The 19,734-nt window shown below is 39.3% G+C and overlaps 2 protein-coding genes and 1 pseudogene across 6 annotated transcripts; all 3 read left to right on the forward strand.

The window, feature by feature from the left end:
* The first annotated feature begins 7,397 nt into the window (after positions 1-7,397).
* LOC121779263 lies at positions 7,398-9,096 on the forward strand (annotated as a pseudogene).
* Positions 9,097-9,467: 371 nt separating this feature from the next.
* Positions 9,468-13,205, forward strand: LOC121779926 (shaggy-related protein kinase epsilon). 2 transcript variants are annotated; one of them, XM_042177401.1, is made up of 14 exons: positions 9,468-9,606; positions 9,704-9,733; positions 9,855-10,019; positions 10,090-10,182; positions 10,941-11,000; positions 11,206-11,478; positions 11,561-11,632; positions 11,707-11,763; positions 11,984-12,124; positions 12,229-12,279; positions 12,392-12,487; positions 12,573-12,656; positions 12,813-12,915; positions 12,996-13,205. In XM_042177401.1, exons 3-14 carry the CDS (start codon positions 9,909-9,911, stop codon positions 13,076-13,078), a joined length of 1,224 nt encoding a protein of 407 aa, XP_042033335.1. In that variant the 5' UTR covers positions 9,468-9,606; positions 9,704-9,733; positions 9,855-9,908; the 3' UTR covers positions 13,079-13,205. The 2 variants fall into 2 exon arrangements, with proteins under 2 accessions (XP_042033335.1, XP_042033336.1); XM_042177402.1 differs by having other exon boundaries at positions 9,855-10,010.
* A 1,173-nt stretch (positions 13,206-14,378) lies between these two features.
* LOC121779374 (DNA (cytosine-5)-methyltransferase DRM2-like) lies at positions 14,379-18,862 on the forward strand. Of its 4 annotated transcripts, none has more exons than XM_042176711.1 (12): positions 14,379-14,489; positions 14,625-14,954; positions 15,267-15,378; positions 15,812-15,847; positions 15,921-16,049; positions 16,144-16,240; positions 16,326-16,372; positions 16,458-16,580; positions 16,872-17,028; positions 17,321-17,415; positions 17,500-18,204; positions 18,305-18,862. In XM_042176711.1, the coding sequence occupies exons 4-12, from the start codon at positions 15,845-15,847 to the stop codon at positions 18,728-18,730; spliced, it is 1,782 nt and encodes a 593-aa protein (XP_042032645.1). In that variant the 5' UTR covers positions 14,379-14,489; positions 14,625-14,954; positions 15,267-15,378; positions 15,812-15,844; the 3' UTR covers positions 18,731-18,862. The 4 variants fall into 4 exon arrangements, with proteins under 4 accessions (XP_042032645.1, XP_042032646.1, XP_042032647.1 ...); XM_042176712.1 differs by having other exon boundaries at positions 14,625-14,944; XM_042176713.1 differs by having other exon boundaries at positions 14,625-14,728; positions 15,792-15,847.
* The last annotated feature ends 872 nt before the right edge of the window (positions 18,863-19,734 follow it).

Here is a 19,734-nt window from a genome sequence, read left to right on the forward strand (position 1 = left end):
TCCCTTCCGGGCTGGTACGACCATGGCGGGCTCTATGCCCAACATGAATGGTGGGGGCTCTATGCCCAACCATGTTGTTGGCTCCTTCGGGGGCAACGGAATTGGTTCCTTCCAAGGACCAACTGCGGCACCTTTGGCACCAAGAATGATGCCACCTGCCGAGAAACTACCAAAGTTTGGAGGATCTGACTTCAAGCGGTGGTACCAGAAGATGTTGTTCTACTTGACAACATTGGGCGTCGCCAACTTCCTCACGGAGAACGAGCCGCCCGCACCAAGCGACCAAGAGACTAGGCTCGAAGTCATGGCAGATTATGAAGCTTGGAGGAAAGGAGATTACCTTTGTAAAAATTTCATTCTAAGTGCTTTAGATGATAGTTTGTACAATGTATACTCCAATGTAACCACATCTAAACAAATGTGGGAAAACCTAGAAAAGAAGTATAGCATAGATAATGCTGCTGGGACGGAACAAGTTGTAGCATCCAAGTTTATAGACTACAAAATGGTCGACTCTCGACCCGTCATGGAGCAAGTCCAAGAGCTCCAAATGATCATCCACTCATTAGTGGCTGAAGGGATGACCTTGCCCGATAAATTCCTAAGGTGCACGATCATTGACAAGCTCCCTCCAAGTTGGAAGGACTTCAAGAGTTATCTCAAGCACAAGCGAAAGCAGATGACCCTTGAAGACTTGATCGTGAAGTTGCGCATTGAGGCCGACGTGCGCAAAAGTGATCAGAAGGCTAAAGGCTTCACCCCAAATGAAGCCAAAGCCAACCTGTTGGAGCGGGGCGGTCCCTCCAACAAACGCCCTCGCCCAAACCGTCCAAACGACAAAGGGAAGGGAAAGCAGCCTTCAAAGAAGTTTGAAGGCGACTGCTACAAGTGTGGCAAACAAGGCCACTTTGCTAAAGACTGCCGCAGCAAGAAGAAGAAGCCGGCAGCCCACGTCGTTGAGAAGGAGTTCAAGGACTGGGATGAGAATGACCTCATTGCAGTGGTCACTGAAGAGGTTAACCTTGTTGATAACAAGGGAGGCTGGTACATCGACACCGGCGCTACTGCTCATGTTTGCTCCGACAGGAGCAAGTTTGCCTCCTACACTGCTGTTGAAGGGAGGAAGATCAACATGGGGAATCAAGCATCGTCAGAAGTCCTCGGCGTTGGCAACGTGATTCTCATGATGACGTCTGGCCTAACTATCACTTTGAAGGATGTGCTGCATGTCCCGGACATCCGCAAGAACCTAGTGTCAGGATCAATACTAGTTAATAAAGGGTTTAAACTTGTATTTGAGTCCGATAGGTTTGTCTTGTATAAGTTTGGAAAATCCATCGGAAAAGGTTATGTAACCGATGGGCTTTTCAAGCTTAGTGTAGCAACTCGAAGTGTTGCGAAGCCATTGGCCAATAAGAATAAAGCATCTACTTCCTCTTATTTGATTGAGTCTTCAAATTTGTGGCATTGTAGATTGGGACATGTAAATTCAAAAGCCATTAAAAGATTAGTAAATTTAGATTGACTAAAGGCTAATGAATTGGATATCCAAGATAAATGTGAAATTTGTCTTGAAGCAAAAATGACTAAGTTGCCGTTTCACTCGGTTGAACGAAGCACAAAACCCCTTGAATTAATTCACACGGATGTATGTGATTTAAAGATGGTGCAAACTAGAGGTGGTAAAAAGTACTTTATCACTTTCATAGATGATTGCACAAGATATTGCTACATTTATCTTTTAAAAAGCAAAGATGAAGCAATAGAGGCGTTCAAAAATTATAAGAACGAAGTTGAGAATCAACTTGGTTGTAAAATCAAAATGATTCGAAGCGATAGAGGAGGCGAATATGTAGCCCCGTTTGAGGAGTTATGCAACGCAAGTGGTATAATTCATCAAACAACTGCTCCATATTCACCACAATCTAATGGTGTTGCAGAACGCAAGAATCGAACTCTAAAAGAGATGATGAATGCACTGCTACTCAGTTCAGGATTACCACATAACATGTGGGGGGAAGCTGTTTTGACAGCAAACTATATCTTGAATAAAATCCCTCTCAAAGGAAAAGATGTTACTCCTTATGAGTTGTGGAAGGGAAGGAAGCCATCCTACAAATACCTCAAAGTGTGGGGGTGTTTGGCAAAGGTGATGGTTCCTCCGCCCAAAGAAGTTACAATCGGACCTAAGACGATTGATTGCATCTTCATTGGATATGCACTTAACAGTAGTGCATATCGATTTGTTGTTCACAAGTCTGAAATATCGACTATCACAGTAGGAACAACAATTGAGTCGAGGAATGCTGTATTTCTCGAAAATACCTTTCCCTGCAAAGATAAGGAAAAGGTATCAACCAATTCTGAGACAAGAATTGAAGAAGCCACTAGTTCTAAACAAGTGGAAGAAGAAGCCACTAGTTCTAAATCAACAGATGCGGAACCTGAATCGCGCAAGCGTGCAAGGCCCGATCCAAAAGATACAGTACTAAGACGTGGTAATAGAGTCAGAACACCAAAAACTTTTGGTCCTGACTACATTGCTTTCATGTTGGATGAAGAACCAACATCGATAAAAGTAGCCTTTGCTGGCCCAGACGGGCTGCATTGGAGAGAAGCTGTTCAAAGCGAAATTGATTCAATTTTGCTAAACCACACATGGGTGTTGGTTGATTTGCCCGAAGGTGCTAAACCTTTAGGATGCAAATGGGTTCTTAAAAGAAAGTTTAAGGCCGATGGAACAGTTGATAAGTATAAAGCCCGATTAGTAGTAAAGGGTTTTAAACAAAAAGAAGGACATGACTTCTTCGATACCTATTCACCTGTAACAAGGATTACATCTATCCGGGTGCTTCTCGCTATTGCTGCATTGCACAATCTCGAGATTCATCAAATGGATGTAAAGACCGCGTTTCTGAATGGTGAACTAGAAGATGAAATCTATATGGAACAACCCGAAGGGTTTGTAGTACCTGGACAAGAGAAAAAGGTATGCAAGCTCGTGAAATCCCTATATGGATTGAAACAAGCGCCATTGCAATGGCACTTGAAGTTTGATAATGTGATGTTATCAAATGGGTTTAAAATCAACGAGTGCGACAAATGTGTCTACATCAAGAGCACTAATAACGGTCATGTTATAGTGTGTCTCTACGTTGATGATATGTTAATCTTGGGTAGCAACACTCAAGTAATTAACGATACAAAGGCCATGTTAAAGAGAAACTTTGACATGAAAGACATGGGTCTAGCCGATGTAATTCTTGGAATGAAGATTCTAAGAACGAATGATGGAATCATCTTAACACAATCACATTATGTTGAGAAGATATTGAATAAATTCAAAGCCTATGATGGCGCGCCGGTTAAGACTCCAATTGAACTCGACGTTCACTTGAGCAAAAACAAAGGCGAGCCCGTTGCACAAGAAGAGTATGCACGGGTCATCGGGTGCATTATGTACTTGACTAATTGCACTCGACCTGACATTGCTTGTGCCGTGAACAAGTTAAGTCGTTACACGAGCAATCCAAGCAAAGAGCATTGGAGAGCTCTTGTGAGGGTTTTGAGATATTTAAAACACACTCAAAATCTTGGGCTACACTTCTCGAGATACCCCCCGGTACTTGAAGGGTACTGTGATGCCAATTGGATATCCGATAATAGAGACTCACTTTCAACAAGTGGATATGTCTTTACTATTGGGGGTGGTGCTGTATCGTGGAAATCCACAAAACAGACCTGTATAGCCCGATCAACAATGGAATCGGAGTTCATTGCCTTGGATAAGGCTGGTGAGGAAGCCGAGTGGCTTAAGAACTTCCTTGAAGACATTCCATGTTGGTCTAAGCCAGTGCCACCAGTGCTGATTCACTGCGATAGCCAAGCGGCTATTGGAAGGGCAAACAATGGTTTCTATAACGGTAAGTCTCGACATATACGTCGACGACATAACACCGTGAGACATTTGATCACAACAGGGGTGATTACAATTGACTATGTGAAGTCAATAGATAATCTAGCGGATCCGCTAACCAAAGGGTTAAACCGTGATCAAATGAATAAGTTGCTAGAGGGAATGGGTTTGAAATCCACAAACTAAAGAATTGTCATAGTGGTAACCCAACCATGATGACTGGAGATCCCAAGAACTTGGTTCAAAGGGACAACTAAGCTATGAGAGTTCATGGAAAAACACTCAAACTATATCTATTCCCTAGAGAGCAATAGAGTGTTGGAGAACTTGCCTCGTGGTAAAGGCTAAGTCTATGACTTTTAATGGTTCTTAAGGATCTCAAAGAGATGGAATTCTCAAAGAGACCAAGTATGGCAAGGTACTTGACTAAGAATCACCTATGTAAGTGCGAAGTGTGGTCGCTTCATAAAAAAAAACGCACTTATGAATCCAAAGTGGTGTCCAAGACCGCAATGGACACAAAACGTGAGAACGGATGAGGTTGAGGTGTTTAAGTGTTAACACCATTGTCTCGGTGCACGCCGTGGGGGATTAGTTCAAAGCATCGCGCTACTAAGCCGCCTGTGTATCCGATGGTGTCGACTATGGAGGGTTCAAAGTCAACAACTACCTATCCTTATGCTTATATACCTCGCGAGGGTTGAGCTTGTGTCTGCATGCATATGCATTCGGCTATTTCCACTCATGTGGGGGATTGTAAAAATCATGGATTAAATATGCCCGGTCAATGGATTTTGACCAAATAATAAATGTGACGAGACATTTAATTTTGTGAAATTAAATGACATAGCGTCGATCTACATTTTACGTAGGTAAATGTAGTATATTCACTTTCTCAAATCCGATTTCCGGTGAGTGAGAAATAGTGGATTAAAGTTGGGCATAATTAGCTTTTAATTAAAGCTTGGAGATGGAGCTTAGGGAATAATTAACTAGTATTAATTATCCCACATTGGAGGATTAACACATCTTTAATGTGTATAAATTAAGTGACTTTATGTTACTTAATAATTATAGTGGACCAAGATGGGTGAAAGAGCCCACACGCGCGCACACGCGCGCACACGCGCGCGCCGCCGCCGCCCGCCCGCCCGAGCCCGGGCCCGAGCCCGAGCCCGATCCCGATCCCGAGCCCGATCCCGATCCCGATCTCGATCTCGATCTCGATCTTGGACTTGGACTTGGACTTGGACTTGGACTTGGACTTGGATCTTGGCAATTGGTCTTTGGGTGGTCTTTGGGCTTGGTGCTTGGCCCAAACTATTCTTTTTGGACCACCGCCGAGTCAGCAATCCAAGTGGCTTGACACGTCGTCAAGCGAGGCACAGTCACGGTTGCCACGTGAGAAATCCACACGCTCCACACACGGGTGGCACATTACAGCCACACGCCTGTAACCGACGTCGGTTACGTTTTTGCCATGATGAGCCTTCAATGGCTGGTTGACCCTGCATGGTGGTTGGCCTATAAATAGGCTAGCCATACCACTGCATTAGGACACACACACCTACAAGCATTCTCTGCATAAGCTCTCTCCCTCTCCCTGCATTGTCTTTCTGTCGAAGCTCTGCCCTCTCCTCCATCCAGTTCGCCGGAGCTCTGCTGATTGCGGTGCTGCATCAATAGAGACGTAGCCGTTTTACCTTTGGGGACGACACGCCAAACCGAAGAGCACTACCGGGGCGTATCTCGTCTTGCGGGAAGAGGCCTCCTCGACTCGGCTAATCACACTGGTTTAGTAGTTTCGATTATACGTTGTAATTTTAAGTTCAGTTCTTCCTTTTCTTTCTTTTGGGTTGTATTACGCCCGGTAGTTATCTTTGTAATCCCAGAAACCAACAACTTATAGGTTAATGGAAAAAAATAAAAAAAAAACCTCATGTTTTTATCTATTCTTCTAATGTTGAATAAAAACCACAACAATTGAAAAATCATGGAGTAGTTGATAACAATCTTGACGAGATTAAAATTGATAAAAGAAAAATTAAGGTTGATCTAAGATTACGAGATTCTATTGATAGTTTTTATGTGAACATTCGAGATCATATTCATAGAGAATATGTAGTCAAAGGTCCTTGTCAATCAAAAGACCATGATTTTCAAAATAACTAACTAGAAACTCAAAAGATATGAGAAGTTTTAGGATGTTTGTATAAAGACTATGTTTGACTTGAATATAGTATGAAAAAAGATGTTGGATATTGCTTTCGGTATTTTTTTCAAGCGCGATTATTTATATTTTAATATTTTATTAGAAATAATTATTTAAATATTATATTGTTTTTAGTTCGACCCCACGGTTATAAATTCCTGGATCCGCCATTGTCTATTTGTATTAATAATGAATGCCATAATATTAATGCAATGCTACAGCCTACAGGATTAAGTTACTAGCTATGCATATATAGCCTACATATATGCATGTGCGAGATCTAGTATTGCAAACCATGCGAGATCTAGTATTAATGACGAAATAACGACCTAATGTTAAAAATAATACTTTTTTTTATCAAAATCATTATAAATTGAAAACAAAAATAATGAATTATGGACTATGGAGTATATTGTGAGTGGTGCCCTAGTAATACCTGATATTGATAAGGCTATCTAGAGTGAGCATTCATATTTCAAGCTGAATCCTTACCTCGGAATCAACCCAAAAATCCAAAATTTGAGAGAATACATAAATTTGAGTTGATCCGAAATATCTGAAAATTAGAATATGAAAATCCAAAATATTCATAGCTAAATACTTATGGAATTGGTCTTTATATCCAATTTTTAAATTTGTATTTTAACCTTTATTATGTAAAAACAATTTTTTAGGCTTATATATCAATCAAAAATTGGGGTATATATGTATATATTTGTAGTAAATACTAATTATAATTTATTACATAATATTTTCATAATACAAGCGGTCAAAGAGTATCTACAAGTAACCCAGTGACCATTTTCTGTGCTGATTTGTAGGCACCTTGAAGGATGAGATAATTGACCCAAAAATTTAAAATTGATCTATACCCAAAAACATGGATTGATCCTCTTACTATTTAATTAAAATCAGACAAATCTCATGTCACTCAATCATAACTCTAAGTTAAAGTAACCACCCCATATTAGGACATTCAAAATATAATTTCCTTTCATACTAGGCCAACACACTATAACCCTTAAGTTAAAATAACTACTCGTTATTAGGACATCGAGAATAGAACATCCTTACATACTAGGCCAACCCACTACAAACCACACAACCAAAAAACTAGTTATAGTAGGTATGCTTGCCATTAATATCACAAACCATAACCTTCCATGTAATTAATCAACTTTCAATTAATCTATTTTTCTTCACTCAATATAAAAGCTTAAACCCATTATATTTCTTTACCACAACCTCTTCCCCCACAGCCAATTAAAAATGACTCCAATAACCATTTTCCTCTTAGCTCTTCCCATACTCCTCATTACTCTCTACTCCAAAACCCTAAACACTAAACTCCGTTCCCTGGCCCACCGCGCCTCCTGCTCATCGGCAACCTCCACCGCCTCGACCGTCATTCCCTGCACGCCCACCTCCACCGCCTCTCCCTCCGCTACGGCCCCGTCATGTTCCTCAACCTCGGGCTCCGCCCCCTCGTCGTCGTCTCCTCGGCCAGCGCAGTCAAGGAGATCGCGAGGTCCCACGACCTCACCTTCTCCAATCGCCCCTCCCTCACCGCCTTCATGAAGCTCTCCTACAACGGCCTCGGCTTCGCCTTCTCGCCCTACAACGAACCCTCGAAGGAGATGAGGAAGATCTCAACCGTCCATCTCTTCAGCGCCAAGCGGCTCCAGTCGCTACACCCGATCCTCATCGACGAAGCGTCGGAGATGGTGGCGGAGATCTCCTCCGCCGTCGTCGATTTGAGCGAGGCGATGATGTCGTTTGTTAGCAACGTTGTGTCTATGGCTGCGTTTGGGAAGAGGTGTAAGAAGAAGGAAAACCCCTTTTTCGAACTTGTTCATGATGCGGAGGCTGTGCTTGCGGGATTCTTCGTGGGGGATTACTTCCCTTGGCTGCGGTGGATCGAAGATTTTTCCGGCGCGGCGGCAAAGCTGGAGAAGGTTTTTCGAGACATGGATTGTTTCTGCGAATAACTGATTGAAGAGCATATGAATCCGGAGAGGGAGGGATCAATGGATGGAGATTTGATTGATGTTTTGCTGAGGATGATGAGAGATGAAACGACGTCCGTTTGATCTCACAATTGAACACATCAAAGCGATAATTGTGGTAAAAACTTTTGATATTTTTGTCAAAAGTAATTTTTTTTCAAATTGAAGCTGGCGTGTTGGCCGGAAATGTGGCAAAAAAAAGACGATAGCTAAAACAACTACTCCATATATTAGAAAATAGCCAAACTAGATAAATTTAAATAATAAATTCAATTTCGTTGGAGCGAAAATTAGAAATATCATCGTTGTTTCGAATATTAAGAGGGTATGTACAAAATCACAGAGTATAATAATTGGAGGCAACAACAGGACTTCAGCTGCTTTAGTGTGGGCGATGACAGCGTTGATGAGTAAGCCTTCATTGATGAAGAAACTGCATGCGGATATACGAAAACAGGTTGAAAACAAAGACCTCATCGACGAGCAAGACATAGAGAAACTTCCATATCCGAGGGCAGTTGTGAAGGAGACTCTACGACTGTATCCACATGATCCACTTTTACTACCGAGAGAGACGACCAATAAATGTAGCATAAATCATAAATGGTTATGAGATTGAAGGTGGGACCATGGTGTATATCAATGCATAGGCTATTGCAAGAGACCCGACCAAGTGGGAAGACGTGGAAGAGTTCTTGCCCGAAAGATTCTTGGGGACGAAGGCCATCGACGTGAGGGGTCAAAATCCAGAGGTGATCCCGTTTGGATTCGGTCGAAGGGTGTGCCTAGGGATTGGAATGGGAATGACCAAAATCGAACTTGCACTCGCGAATGTTGTGTACAAATTTGATTAGGAATTTCCTACAGGAAGCAAGGAAGAAGACGTTGATTTCATTGCTCGACCGAGATTGGCAATGCACAAGAAGAATGCTCTTCGTCTTGTTCCAAAACTCGTGTTATGAGATATGAGCTTAGTTTTAATAATTATAGTCGACTTCGATATGAAGAGACGTGACTATTTTTATTTTACTATTTCAAGATGCTCACAATAAAATTATCTAATAAAAATAATTTTGATATTTCATAGTATAACACAATTAAGATAATAATATGATCCTCATGTTAAATCATAAATTTACTCATTGTTATAATATCCTTTTATTTAGAGGGACAAAAAGAAGACTACAATGATATGGAAATGAATTAAATGATCGAAATCAATTTAGTTCAACCAAGTAGAGACACACGTGTCATCTATCTAAACTCTCCGGACTCCTAAACTCTTTATGAATTTAAATTTATGAGATCCTTTGGATTCCGTCACAGCAAATGTTACTTCACATGATTTTTACACATCAGTCAACCTGAGAGATTCTAGAGAGAGAGAGACTGTGTGTGTGTGTGTGTGTGTGTGTGTGTGTGTGTCTCAGCCAGTCAAAGCTTTTGTGGAAAGCGACAGCTCTAACCCCTATGTAAGCTCATCCTTTTCCGGTGGTATTGTTTAAATCTCTTGTGCGCACTAGTTTGATTGGTTGATTGATTGATTGCGAGCTCTGTGTTGATCCACAGCTTGGTGATTTGGATGATCGGTAGCTGTAGGTATGTTTTCCTTTTATTTGCTTCGCTATTCGCCTGCTTTCGAAGTCATTTTTGTAGGAAAGGTGCTAATTATAATGCTGTGGTGTCTGATTTTTGGGGAATATGATGTGATTATTGTTAGGGTTTGAAGCTGGAGCTGGATTTGTAAGCTTATCGATGCTTTGCGTTTAGAGGCATGGCTTCGGGTGGTGTAGCGGCTGATAAGCCGCAATGTGATGCGATGCTTGTGGATAAGCTCCCGGAGGAAATCAACGAGATGAAGATCGAAGATGAGAAGGTTGAAAAGGTTTGTTTTCTCATGTTGGATGCATTGGTGCTGATGTTTATATTGGGTGTGATTTTGATTTTGGTTGCAGGAAATGGAAGCTGCTGTAGTAGATGGAAATGGAACTGAGACGGGGCACATAATTGTGACGACGATTGGGGGTAAAAATGGTCAGCCTAAGCAGGTATTATGTTTGGTTTTTTTGGTTTGAAGTTGGTGTTTCGGTTTAGGAAGTCCGGGTTACTTTGTAATAGTATATGCCGGTGATTTGAGATAAGTGGGGTAACTTAATCTTTCTAGGATTGGGTGTTTGTGGGTTTTATTGCAATTGTAGCTGTCTGCTTGGAAGTTTTTTTTCCAAGAACTATGATGAGCTTGATTTAGGTGGACTTAGGAATCTTGTCTCGAGTATTCCGATTTGTAGTGATAAAATGAAAAGGGACAAAGAAGTAGAAGAAAGTTTTTTGCACGTGGAGGATCTTATGTTACCTTCCTACATAGCCTCAGATTGCACCTTTATGTGTTTTTGACAAACCAATGAAACCATGCAAGTGTATGATTCATTTGTCTGTATATTGTCATGTGATATGGAGCTTATTCAAATTATGAGCCTTAAATGCTATACTATGGTCAGATGGTTTATCTTATGGAATCCTGATATACTGAGCTACTATGCCCGTGATGCTTTTGTGTCTGTTTATACATAACTAAATGGGTTGTGAAACACTCTTGCTCTTACTATGCCGGCCTTTTCTCTTGTCAAATCTAAAGTTAATATCAGCTAAATCACTTTAATGACTAATGATCTTCTGTAATTGTGCTATGAATGAAAACTGTGGCTGAATATTGGCCTTTTGTTTGGTGTTTTCCTTATTTTCTTGTAAAGTTCGTTTTATTAAAGTGATTAACGCTGTCTGACCTCTCTGTTACGTCTCTTGTCAGACTATAAGTTATATGGCTGAGCGCATTGTAGGGCAGGGTTCTTTTGGAATTGTGTTTCAGGTAAGAATTTTTTTCATTTGTGGGTTTTTTGTGACATAGTTTATGATGGTTTAAGAAAATTCGGTTAGTGATGTGGAGTGGATTTAGTTTTGAGTTGAACTAAAAGGGTTGTAGATTTCTACTAGAATAACGTGTTCCAATTATACATCATTGGTGCTGGTTTGATAATAAAGAGATGTTAAGAGCTGTACTTGTAAAATTGCAGGCCAAATGTCTCGAAGCAGGTGAAACAGTTGCAATCAAGAAAGTTTTGCAGGATAAAAGATACAAAAACCGCGAATTGCAAACAATGCGCCTTCTGGATCACCCAAATGTTGTATCTCTTAAGCACTGTTTCTTCTCAACCACTGACAAAGATGAACTCTACCTGAATTTGGTTCTCGAATATGTGCCGGAGACAGTCTATCGTGTGGGTAGACACTATAGCAAAGCAAACCAGCGGATGCCTATTATATACGTCAAGCTTTATACATATCAGGTTAGCCAACTTTTTACTGTTCATGCCTTGATATAAACATTAGCTGCAGTCTCAAAGTGTCTTATGAGTTCTATCGTCTCAGATTTTTAGAGCTTTGGCATATATTCATGGCATAGGAGTTTGCCACAGAGACATTAAACCTCAAAACCTTTTGGTACGCACTTATTTCCTTAAGTAATTAAACAAATTGAGATTCTGTCATTTGACTGATTCAATCTACTATTACAGGTCAATCCCCATACACATCAGCTCAAAGTCTGTGATTTTGGAAGTGCAAAAGTTTTGGTATTTGCTTCACTTGTAACTCTGATATTGTGATTGATGTTTCAATTATATACCACACTGAACTACCAGTTTTGTTTGCGCTTTTCTTATTAAAATGTTGTCAGCATTGAACCAAAAAATTTCCTGTTTGTGATGAATATTGATGTCTTTCATGTTTCCTTAACATGGGAGTATTCTTATCCACTGAAAAAAGCTTAAAGTATTCCATCACATGTATCAGGTGAAAGGCGAGCCTAATATATCATATATTTGTTCCCGGTACTATCGTGCACCTGAACTGATATTCGGGGCAACTGAATACACCAGTGCCATTGACATTTGGTCTGTTGGGTGTGTCCTTGCTGAACTTCTTCTTGGCCAGGTTCTTAATAAGCTAAACCATTTCTATTCTAAAGCATACAGTCCCATATAACATATATTTGTCTCATAATCTTCTCTCTGCACACTTTTTATTGTGTTTGGTAGCCGCTCTTTCCTGGTGAGAGTGGAGTTGACCAGCTAGTAGAAATTATCAAGGTAAGCATGCCTAATTACTTTAGACGAACACCTGGGGCACTCTGTTTTGCTTTCATCTGATTTCCAAATAACTAAATTCGAACTGACTTGGTACTTGTATGGTTACATCTAGGTTCTTGGAACACCAACTCGTGAGGAAATAAAATGCATGAACCCAAATTATACGGAGTTCAAGTTTCCTCAAATCAAGGCTCATCCATGGCACAAGGTTGGACACCGTATCTGTTGATCACCGTGCCTCCAATACTTTAGCTCTTTATATGCTGAATCGCTGATTATACTTTTCTTTGTAGATTTTTCACAAAAGGACTCCCCCTGAAGCTGTGGATCTTGTATCTAGGCTGCTTCAGTACTCCCCAAACTTACGATACTCTGCTGTGAGTTCCATTCTTTTGATGCATCATGTCTGGCTTCGTGGTTTCATTTTTGTTGTTACTATGTGCTTTTAAGAGGACCACACTTGTCTTAGTAGCCACATGACAAGAACTTCTGTGACATAAACTGAATATCTTTGCATTTTTATTTTTTTCAAGTTGGAAGCTTGCATCCACCCGTTCTTTGATGAACTCCGCGATCCTAATACCCGGCTTCCTAATGGCCGTCCACTGCCTCCACTTTTTAACTTTAAGCCTGCAGGTCTTTCTCTCTCCTCTATTGCACTCTCGCTTAATCCATACTGAATTCTGTTTTCCTGACCCCGACTCTTGCATTTTCAGAGCTAAAGGGAGCATCGTTAGAGTTGCTGTCGAAACTGGTACCCGAGCATGCTAGGAAGCAGTTCCCCACCGTAGCTTCTTAAGGTTTATTGATATGTTGAAAAAGACCAATTTTTGTTTTGTGTAAGCTGACACTCCTTGCTAGTTATGTAACATCTCACCTTGTCTCATTATCCTCTACTCTAGGTCTTATCTTTTTATTTCTTATCATCTTATGCAGTTCTTTTTATTTTCAATTTATCCCATTTTGACTCAGAAATTGTGTGTTCATTTATGAGTGACATCTATCCTTGCCCTAATTAAAGTGATAGAAGAATATCAATGAAGTGATGAGAGGGAGACAAGGCCATTAATGGAGTTAGTGTTCTAACTATATTTGAATTGTTAAAAGAAAAGGTTGTAAGAATATGCAACATTTAAAAATACTCCTTCTGTGAGTGTTTATATAATCATATTCATATGATATCAAACACATAGTTAGGGACTAAAACTTCAATATATGAAAAACACAAATTTACAATTTCAAATGCACATTTTTTTTATACATAAAAAAGTAACTATTGCTCAACACTATCGCGTGTTGTGTACCACCAATATGCTACGTTTAACATATTGCTAAGCCACTGGTTGTGTGATAATTTTTTCAATCAAAATTTCTATTTTTGAAAGTTAGCATATGCAAAACATAATTCAATGTAACACGCTTCTCCTTCAATCAATCAGAAACCACCTTATTGAAGTTAATTGCAAATTACAAAATGTCATTCATTACCTCTACTTTTCACCCATTTCAAGAAAAATATGGCCTATGAGTTGTAATTAAAAATAAGAATATAAAAACTTTTACAGTTGGAAATTTCTTTCCAACTTTTATTATGGTTGACAAAATATCAATCACTTTTATACTACAGCAATTTCAAGAAAAACACTTACCCACATATGAGAGTATAGAATTCATTCTACTTGCACTCCCTTTCCACTCCATTCCCTTCATTTTGAAGTGGTCAAACAATAAAGAGAGTGCATTTAAAGTCACACTAATACTATTTTAACATAGAATTTATGTAGTATTGTTACGTGAGTTGAATTGTTAAAAATAAATTAGGAAATAAAGTAAATTATAGAGAATGAAATATTAATTTTTAGAAAATTAGTATCATTTTGAATGAGATATTCCAAAAAAAATGCACATACTAATTGTTATTCTAACTCAAAAACAGAAATAAAAATTAATCACTATCCAACTAAGTAATCAAAACATATTACTAGTACTATATAGAATTTAGAAATAAGATCTCAATCCTAAATTGTCAATGTTAATATTTATTGATTTATTTATTTGCTTTGATTTGGCGCGTGAGTTTCAAATTATTTGAATGCATAAAATCAAACTTATTCTCTCTCTCTCTGTCTATTATATTTTCATGTTCTAAATTTGTGATTTTATTCTTCCCCAAATCTCTGCGCTCAATTCTCTCACTCTCGGTTTTACAGGTGGTGCTTCTGTTCGATTAGGGCGATTTGCGATTCATTTCCTTTTTTCTCGTTTAATTGTTTAATCGCATTGTGATTTTCGCCCGTTGTATTCGTTTTGAGCTGACCTGATTCCGTTTTGAATTGCCTGCACAGAGTGATTTCTGTCATTTGGATTTCTGTTTGAAGAAGAGGAGTTAAGAGCTGGCGTAGGGCGTTTGGGATTGAAGCTGTACGGTGAGCTCACGGCTGAATTCCTTGTAAGTTTTCGGCCTCACACCGTTTTTCTTTGTGGTGTTTGTTTCTGGCGAATTCTGATTGATTTTTGTGATGGAATTGACCATGCAAAATGTGAGATCGTTGAATTGGGTGATTTTCGGTCAGTGGCGTCAGTGGTGTTATACTGTTATTCATTAAGGGGTTACAACTTACAATTTAGGGAACCGTTGGAGTATGAAGGATTTTTAGGGGTTCAAGTAAGCTTTGGTATAATGTTAATCTTTGTGTCGATATTCTCTCCTGATTGCTTTTATTCATTGTTATTTTTCAAAACTTTTGTGTATAATCAAATACTAGGTAGGAATTGTCAATTGTCTGTTTATAATTGATACTGTGTAGAGCTTTTGTCTTCTGAGTGCTTATTTGGATGCATAAGATTCAATGATTTGTTGAAATTGATGGGCTTACTTCCATTGAATGATATCGTGATTTTCGGATATTGTATTTCTTTTGAGCTGACCTGATTGTGTGTTTGTGTCTATCTTGCTTGTTGACTGTGTTTTTGAATTTCCTGCACAGAGGGATTTCTGTCGTTTGGATTTTTGTTTGAAGGAGAGGGGTCCAGTCGTCCAGAGTCGGTGTTGGGAGTTCAGGAGTGAAGTGGTTCAGTGAGCTCACAACTGAATTCCTTGTAAGCTTTCAGCCTTTCTCCCTTTTTTCTTTTGCAATTTTGTTTCTGGCGCATTGTGAATGACCATGTAATGGAATTACGATCATGCAAAAGGTGAGATTGTTGAATTGGGTGATTTCTGATCAGTGGTATTATTCCTTAAGGGGTTATAACCTAAGGCTTTGTTGAGTTGAAGGATTTTCAGGGGTTCAAGGGAGGTTTGGTTTCTAATGTTCATGTTTGTGCACACATTCATCCTGCTTGCTCTTTATTCATTTTTATTTTTGAAATTTTTGTATATAATCAAATATTGGCTTTGTAGGAATTGTCGTTTGGCTGTTTACACGTTATATTGTGGGAAGCTTTTGTCTTTTGAATACCTATTTGAATATATAAGAATCAATGCTTATTTCAAATTGATGTTCTTATTTCAGTTAATTGATATATTGAACAGGTTGAGAGTCTTTGTTGACAAAATTTGGGGAGAATGGTACCTTTTTCTCCCTTTTCTTACATTTTCTACACATAACTCCGAGATTTATGTCCCTAATGTTTATGTTCAGGATGCAAATGTATCTGAAGGTAATTTTTCTGATATTGATTGGACATCTGATGACGAGTCAGAAACTAATGTGGAAGCAGTTGCATCGGCCAACCCAACTTGTACTGAAACCATTGTTGGCAACGAGGAGGTAAAGCTGCATTCCTGTATTAAACGCCAGCTCTTACTGAAACTATTATTTACAGCTTTACCTCTGTTGTATTAACTTCTTGTTTTGTATGAAGGCAAGCTCATCAAATGCCGCCCGTTCCAACATGATTGGTCATTTTGTTGGAATGGGATTTGCAGAGAAATTGGTCTTAAAAGCCATTGATGAAAATGGTATTGACAGTAGTCTATTTAATAAAGTGACTAAGGTTTTTGAGATAATTGTCACTATCTAAAATTTTAATTGACTGTCACGCAGGAGAAGGAGATCCTGACTCAATACTCAATTTGATCTTAACATTCTCGGTGAGTGATGTGCATATATTACTAACATGTGGGCTGGATTTATAATCAACTGCCATTCATTGGTTATGTATAATTGGTTTTGCAGACTCTTGAAGAGTCCCCACCACAGCAGCTGAGCACAAATTCTGACCCATGCTCTTCTGGTAACAATGAGAACTTTCTCAATGATCTTTCAGATATGGACAGCTGGTCCGAAGATGAACTAGAAGTACGTGAAGCTTTACTAGTCCTTTTACACTCCACATTATATCCCTTTGCATGAGATAATATTTCAAGCAACTCTTAAGTGCATTTGTTATTTAGGTCTGTTGCATAACTTCTTTGGCCAGAACTTGTCGTTTTTGGTTTCTTTCTTTTGCATATATCATACTTTTATGTCTAAAATCAAAAGACCATAAACTGTGGTCTATTTTGTATACTTGCATTCAGTTATAATCATCAATATTTACTTATTTAACATTTCTCATGATTTTGTGCCTTTTTTCTCCTCGCCATGTAGGACCGTTTGAAGGGAAATGATGGTTATAAATCAGAGAAGCACAAGATGTTGTTGTCGTTGGCAGCATCTGGATCGTTGTCAGAGAGAGAGAGAAAATTGCTGGACTTAGCAGACATGGGATATGCTCTGGAAGATGCGGAACTTGCTTTGGAAAGATGTACGTACACAAACGTGCTACCTGTTTCTTTATTTTTGGGGTGCATTCTGTGATATTAATATGATTCTGTGTTCATTTCCTTTTTCTGCTAAACCTTTTCTGAAATATACTTTTTTTTCCTGAATATTGTTCCTTAAGTTTGGGTGGTAATTATTGCTGATTTATACACGTACCATGTCTTACAAGGGTCGGTTTTGAGTGTCTTATGAAGTCAGAAATTGTTTGTGTGGTTTAAATAGGATGGTAATTGTTATATGGTTTTAACCCCTATTTATTTGCTGCTACTGTTTAGGGCCAGAAGCCCCGGTTGATGATTTGATTGAGATCATAGGTGCTGCTCAAATGGCTAGAGAGGAGGACTGCTACTTGCCTGAAGACGATCTCAAGGTAAACTTCTTCATTTGGTTAATGTTTAAACCTATCAATCAGATCTTTGAGACTTGTGCTGACCATTTTTTGCTATTTACACAGCCGAAGCACATTCTTAGTGGAGGCAGCAAAAGCAAGAAGAGGAAACATTTTGAGATGAAGAAGAATGTGATTGAGGAGACGATTCGCTTGCCTAATCCAATGATTGGATTTGGCGTTCCCTCCATGCAGCCGCCAGAGCGTGTTCATCGTTCTCTGCCACTAGAAGCAAGAGGCCCCCCATACTTCTACTATGAGAATGTTGCCCTTACCCCCAAGGGGGTCTGGGACACCATCTCGCGCTTCCTCTATGACATCGAGCCAGAGTTCGTCGACTCGAAGTTCTTCTCGGCCTGCGCAAGAAAGAGGGGCTACATCCACAATCTGCCCATCGAGAACCGGTTTCCCCTCGTACCTCTCCCACCCTTTACCATCCAGCAGGCTTTTCCTTTATCAAGAAGGTGGTGGCCTTCGTGGGATCCAAGAGACAAGATGAACTGCATCCAGACAGCTATAGCGAGTGCGAAGCTGACAGAGAGGATCCGCACTGCGCTGGAGAGGAGTGGAGAGGGTGACCCACCGGAAGCCATCCAACGTTATGTCATGGAGCAGTGTCGGAAGTGGAACTTGGTGTGGGTGGGGCGGAACAAAGTTGCCCCTCTGGAGCCGGATGAGGTGGAGATGCTATTGGGGTTCCCAAAGAACCACACAAGGGGCGGTGGGATCAGCCGAACTGACAGATACAAGTCCCTGGGAAACTCTTTCCAGGTCAGCAATCTCGAATTCAATGCTTTCTAATTTAGTTTTCGTTTGCTCCTTGATTTCTGATTCTTCATGTTTTGATAAATTCTTTTGGGTTCGAGCATAGGTCGACACTGTGGCCTATCATTTGTCGGTGCTCAAGGATATGTTCCCTCACGGCGTCAATGTGTTGTCCCTCTTCTCCGGGATAGGTGGAGCAGAGGTGGCGCTCCACCGGCTCGGGATCAAACTGAAGAACGTCGTCTCCATCGAGAAATCCAAGGCGAACAGGGACATAGTGAGGAGTTGGTGGGAGCAAACCAACCAGACGGGTAGCCTTATTGATTTTGACGACGTGACATCGTTTGACGCTGCCAGAGTCGAGCAGATCATCGGTACCATCGGAAATTTTGATCTGGTGGTCGGAGGAAGCCCCTGCAACAACCTGGCAGGAAGCAACAGGGTCAGCAGAGATGGCCTTGAGGGTAAGGAGTCCTCTCTTTTTTATGATTATTTTCGTATATTAGATTTAGTCAAACTGTATAGGCAGTAAGAGGTTGGCTTTGATGTAAAATTAATTGGAATCGGATGAATCATTACTACAATTTGTTTTCCTTTTTCTAATTAATGTGGTGAACAAAAGTAATTCACGTTTCATTATATTTAGCCCTTTTCTCTTCCCTAATATCTGATTACAGCTGAAGAATTTATTTGCCAATCTCTATAATTGTGTAAATGTACATTATAGTAAATTGTTTTGTACCTTATATTGCTGAACTTGATGCTAATGACAAAAAATTGCTCAAATTTGAGATGATTTATGAATATAAAGAAATTTGATTGATTTATTTGTACCTAGAATACTTGAAGGATTCTAAATTTTGGAAGTCATTGGAAACTATCATTTGAACTTGAGATAAAAATTGCATAAATTACTTGATGGAGCACAATATTTGATAAAAAAGTAATTAGCTTATCTACCACAATAATAACAATACTAATATCTCAAAATAATGAAATATGGTTATTAAATGACCCAACGACGTTTTTCTAACAGGCCATAAATGCATAATAATTCAAAAAATACACAACAATCCCCGCAACTTCCAAAATTTAATAAATCACCAATTCAATTATAGTAAACACAAATATCTAATTCGATTTTCATAAATACTGTAATAGCTAAAATAAGTTAAATAACTTAGTATTATAGTAATAATTTTCATAAAACTATAGTTGCTGAGTCCACAAAATATTGGTACTACTTCATATGCTTCACAAGTTTTAATAAATGTGAATAAGCAATGAATATTTAATGAAGAAAATGATAAATAGAGTCCAGAGCCTTTGTACTACCGGTAAGGAACTTAGATATTATTGTATGAGGTGCCGAGTTTGAGTCCTTTTAACATGAGTTGTAATTTCTAATTTCCTAAAAAGAGTCCCATTTTTCTATTGCAATTTCCTCCTTCATATAGGAGTTTATTTTTTATATATAAAAAATCAATTGTAATTTCCTCCTTCATATAAGAGTTTTAAAAGAGTCCAATTTTTCTA

This window comes from Salvia splendens, chromosome 19 (assembly GCF_004379255.2).
Source record: "Salvia splendens isolate huo1 chromosome 19, SspV2, whole genome shotgun sequence".
NCBI lineage: Eukaryota > Viridiplantae > Streptophyta > Magnoliopsida > Lamiales > Lamiaceae > Salvia > Salvia splendens.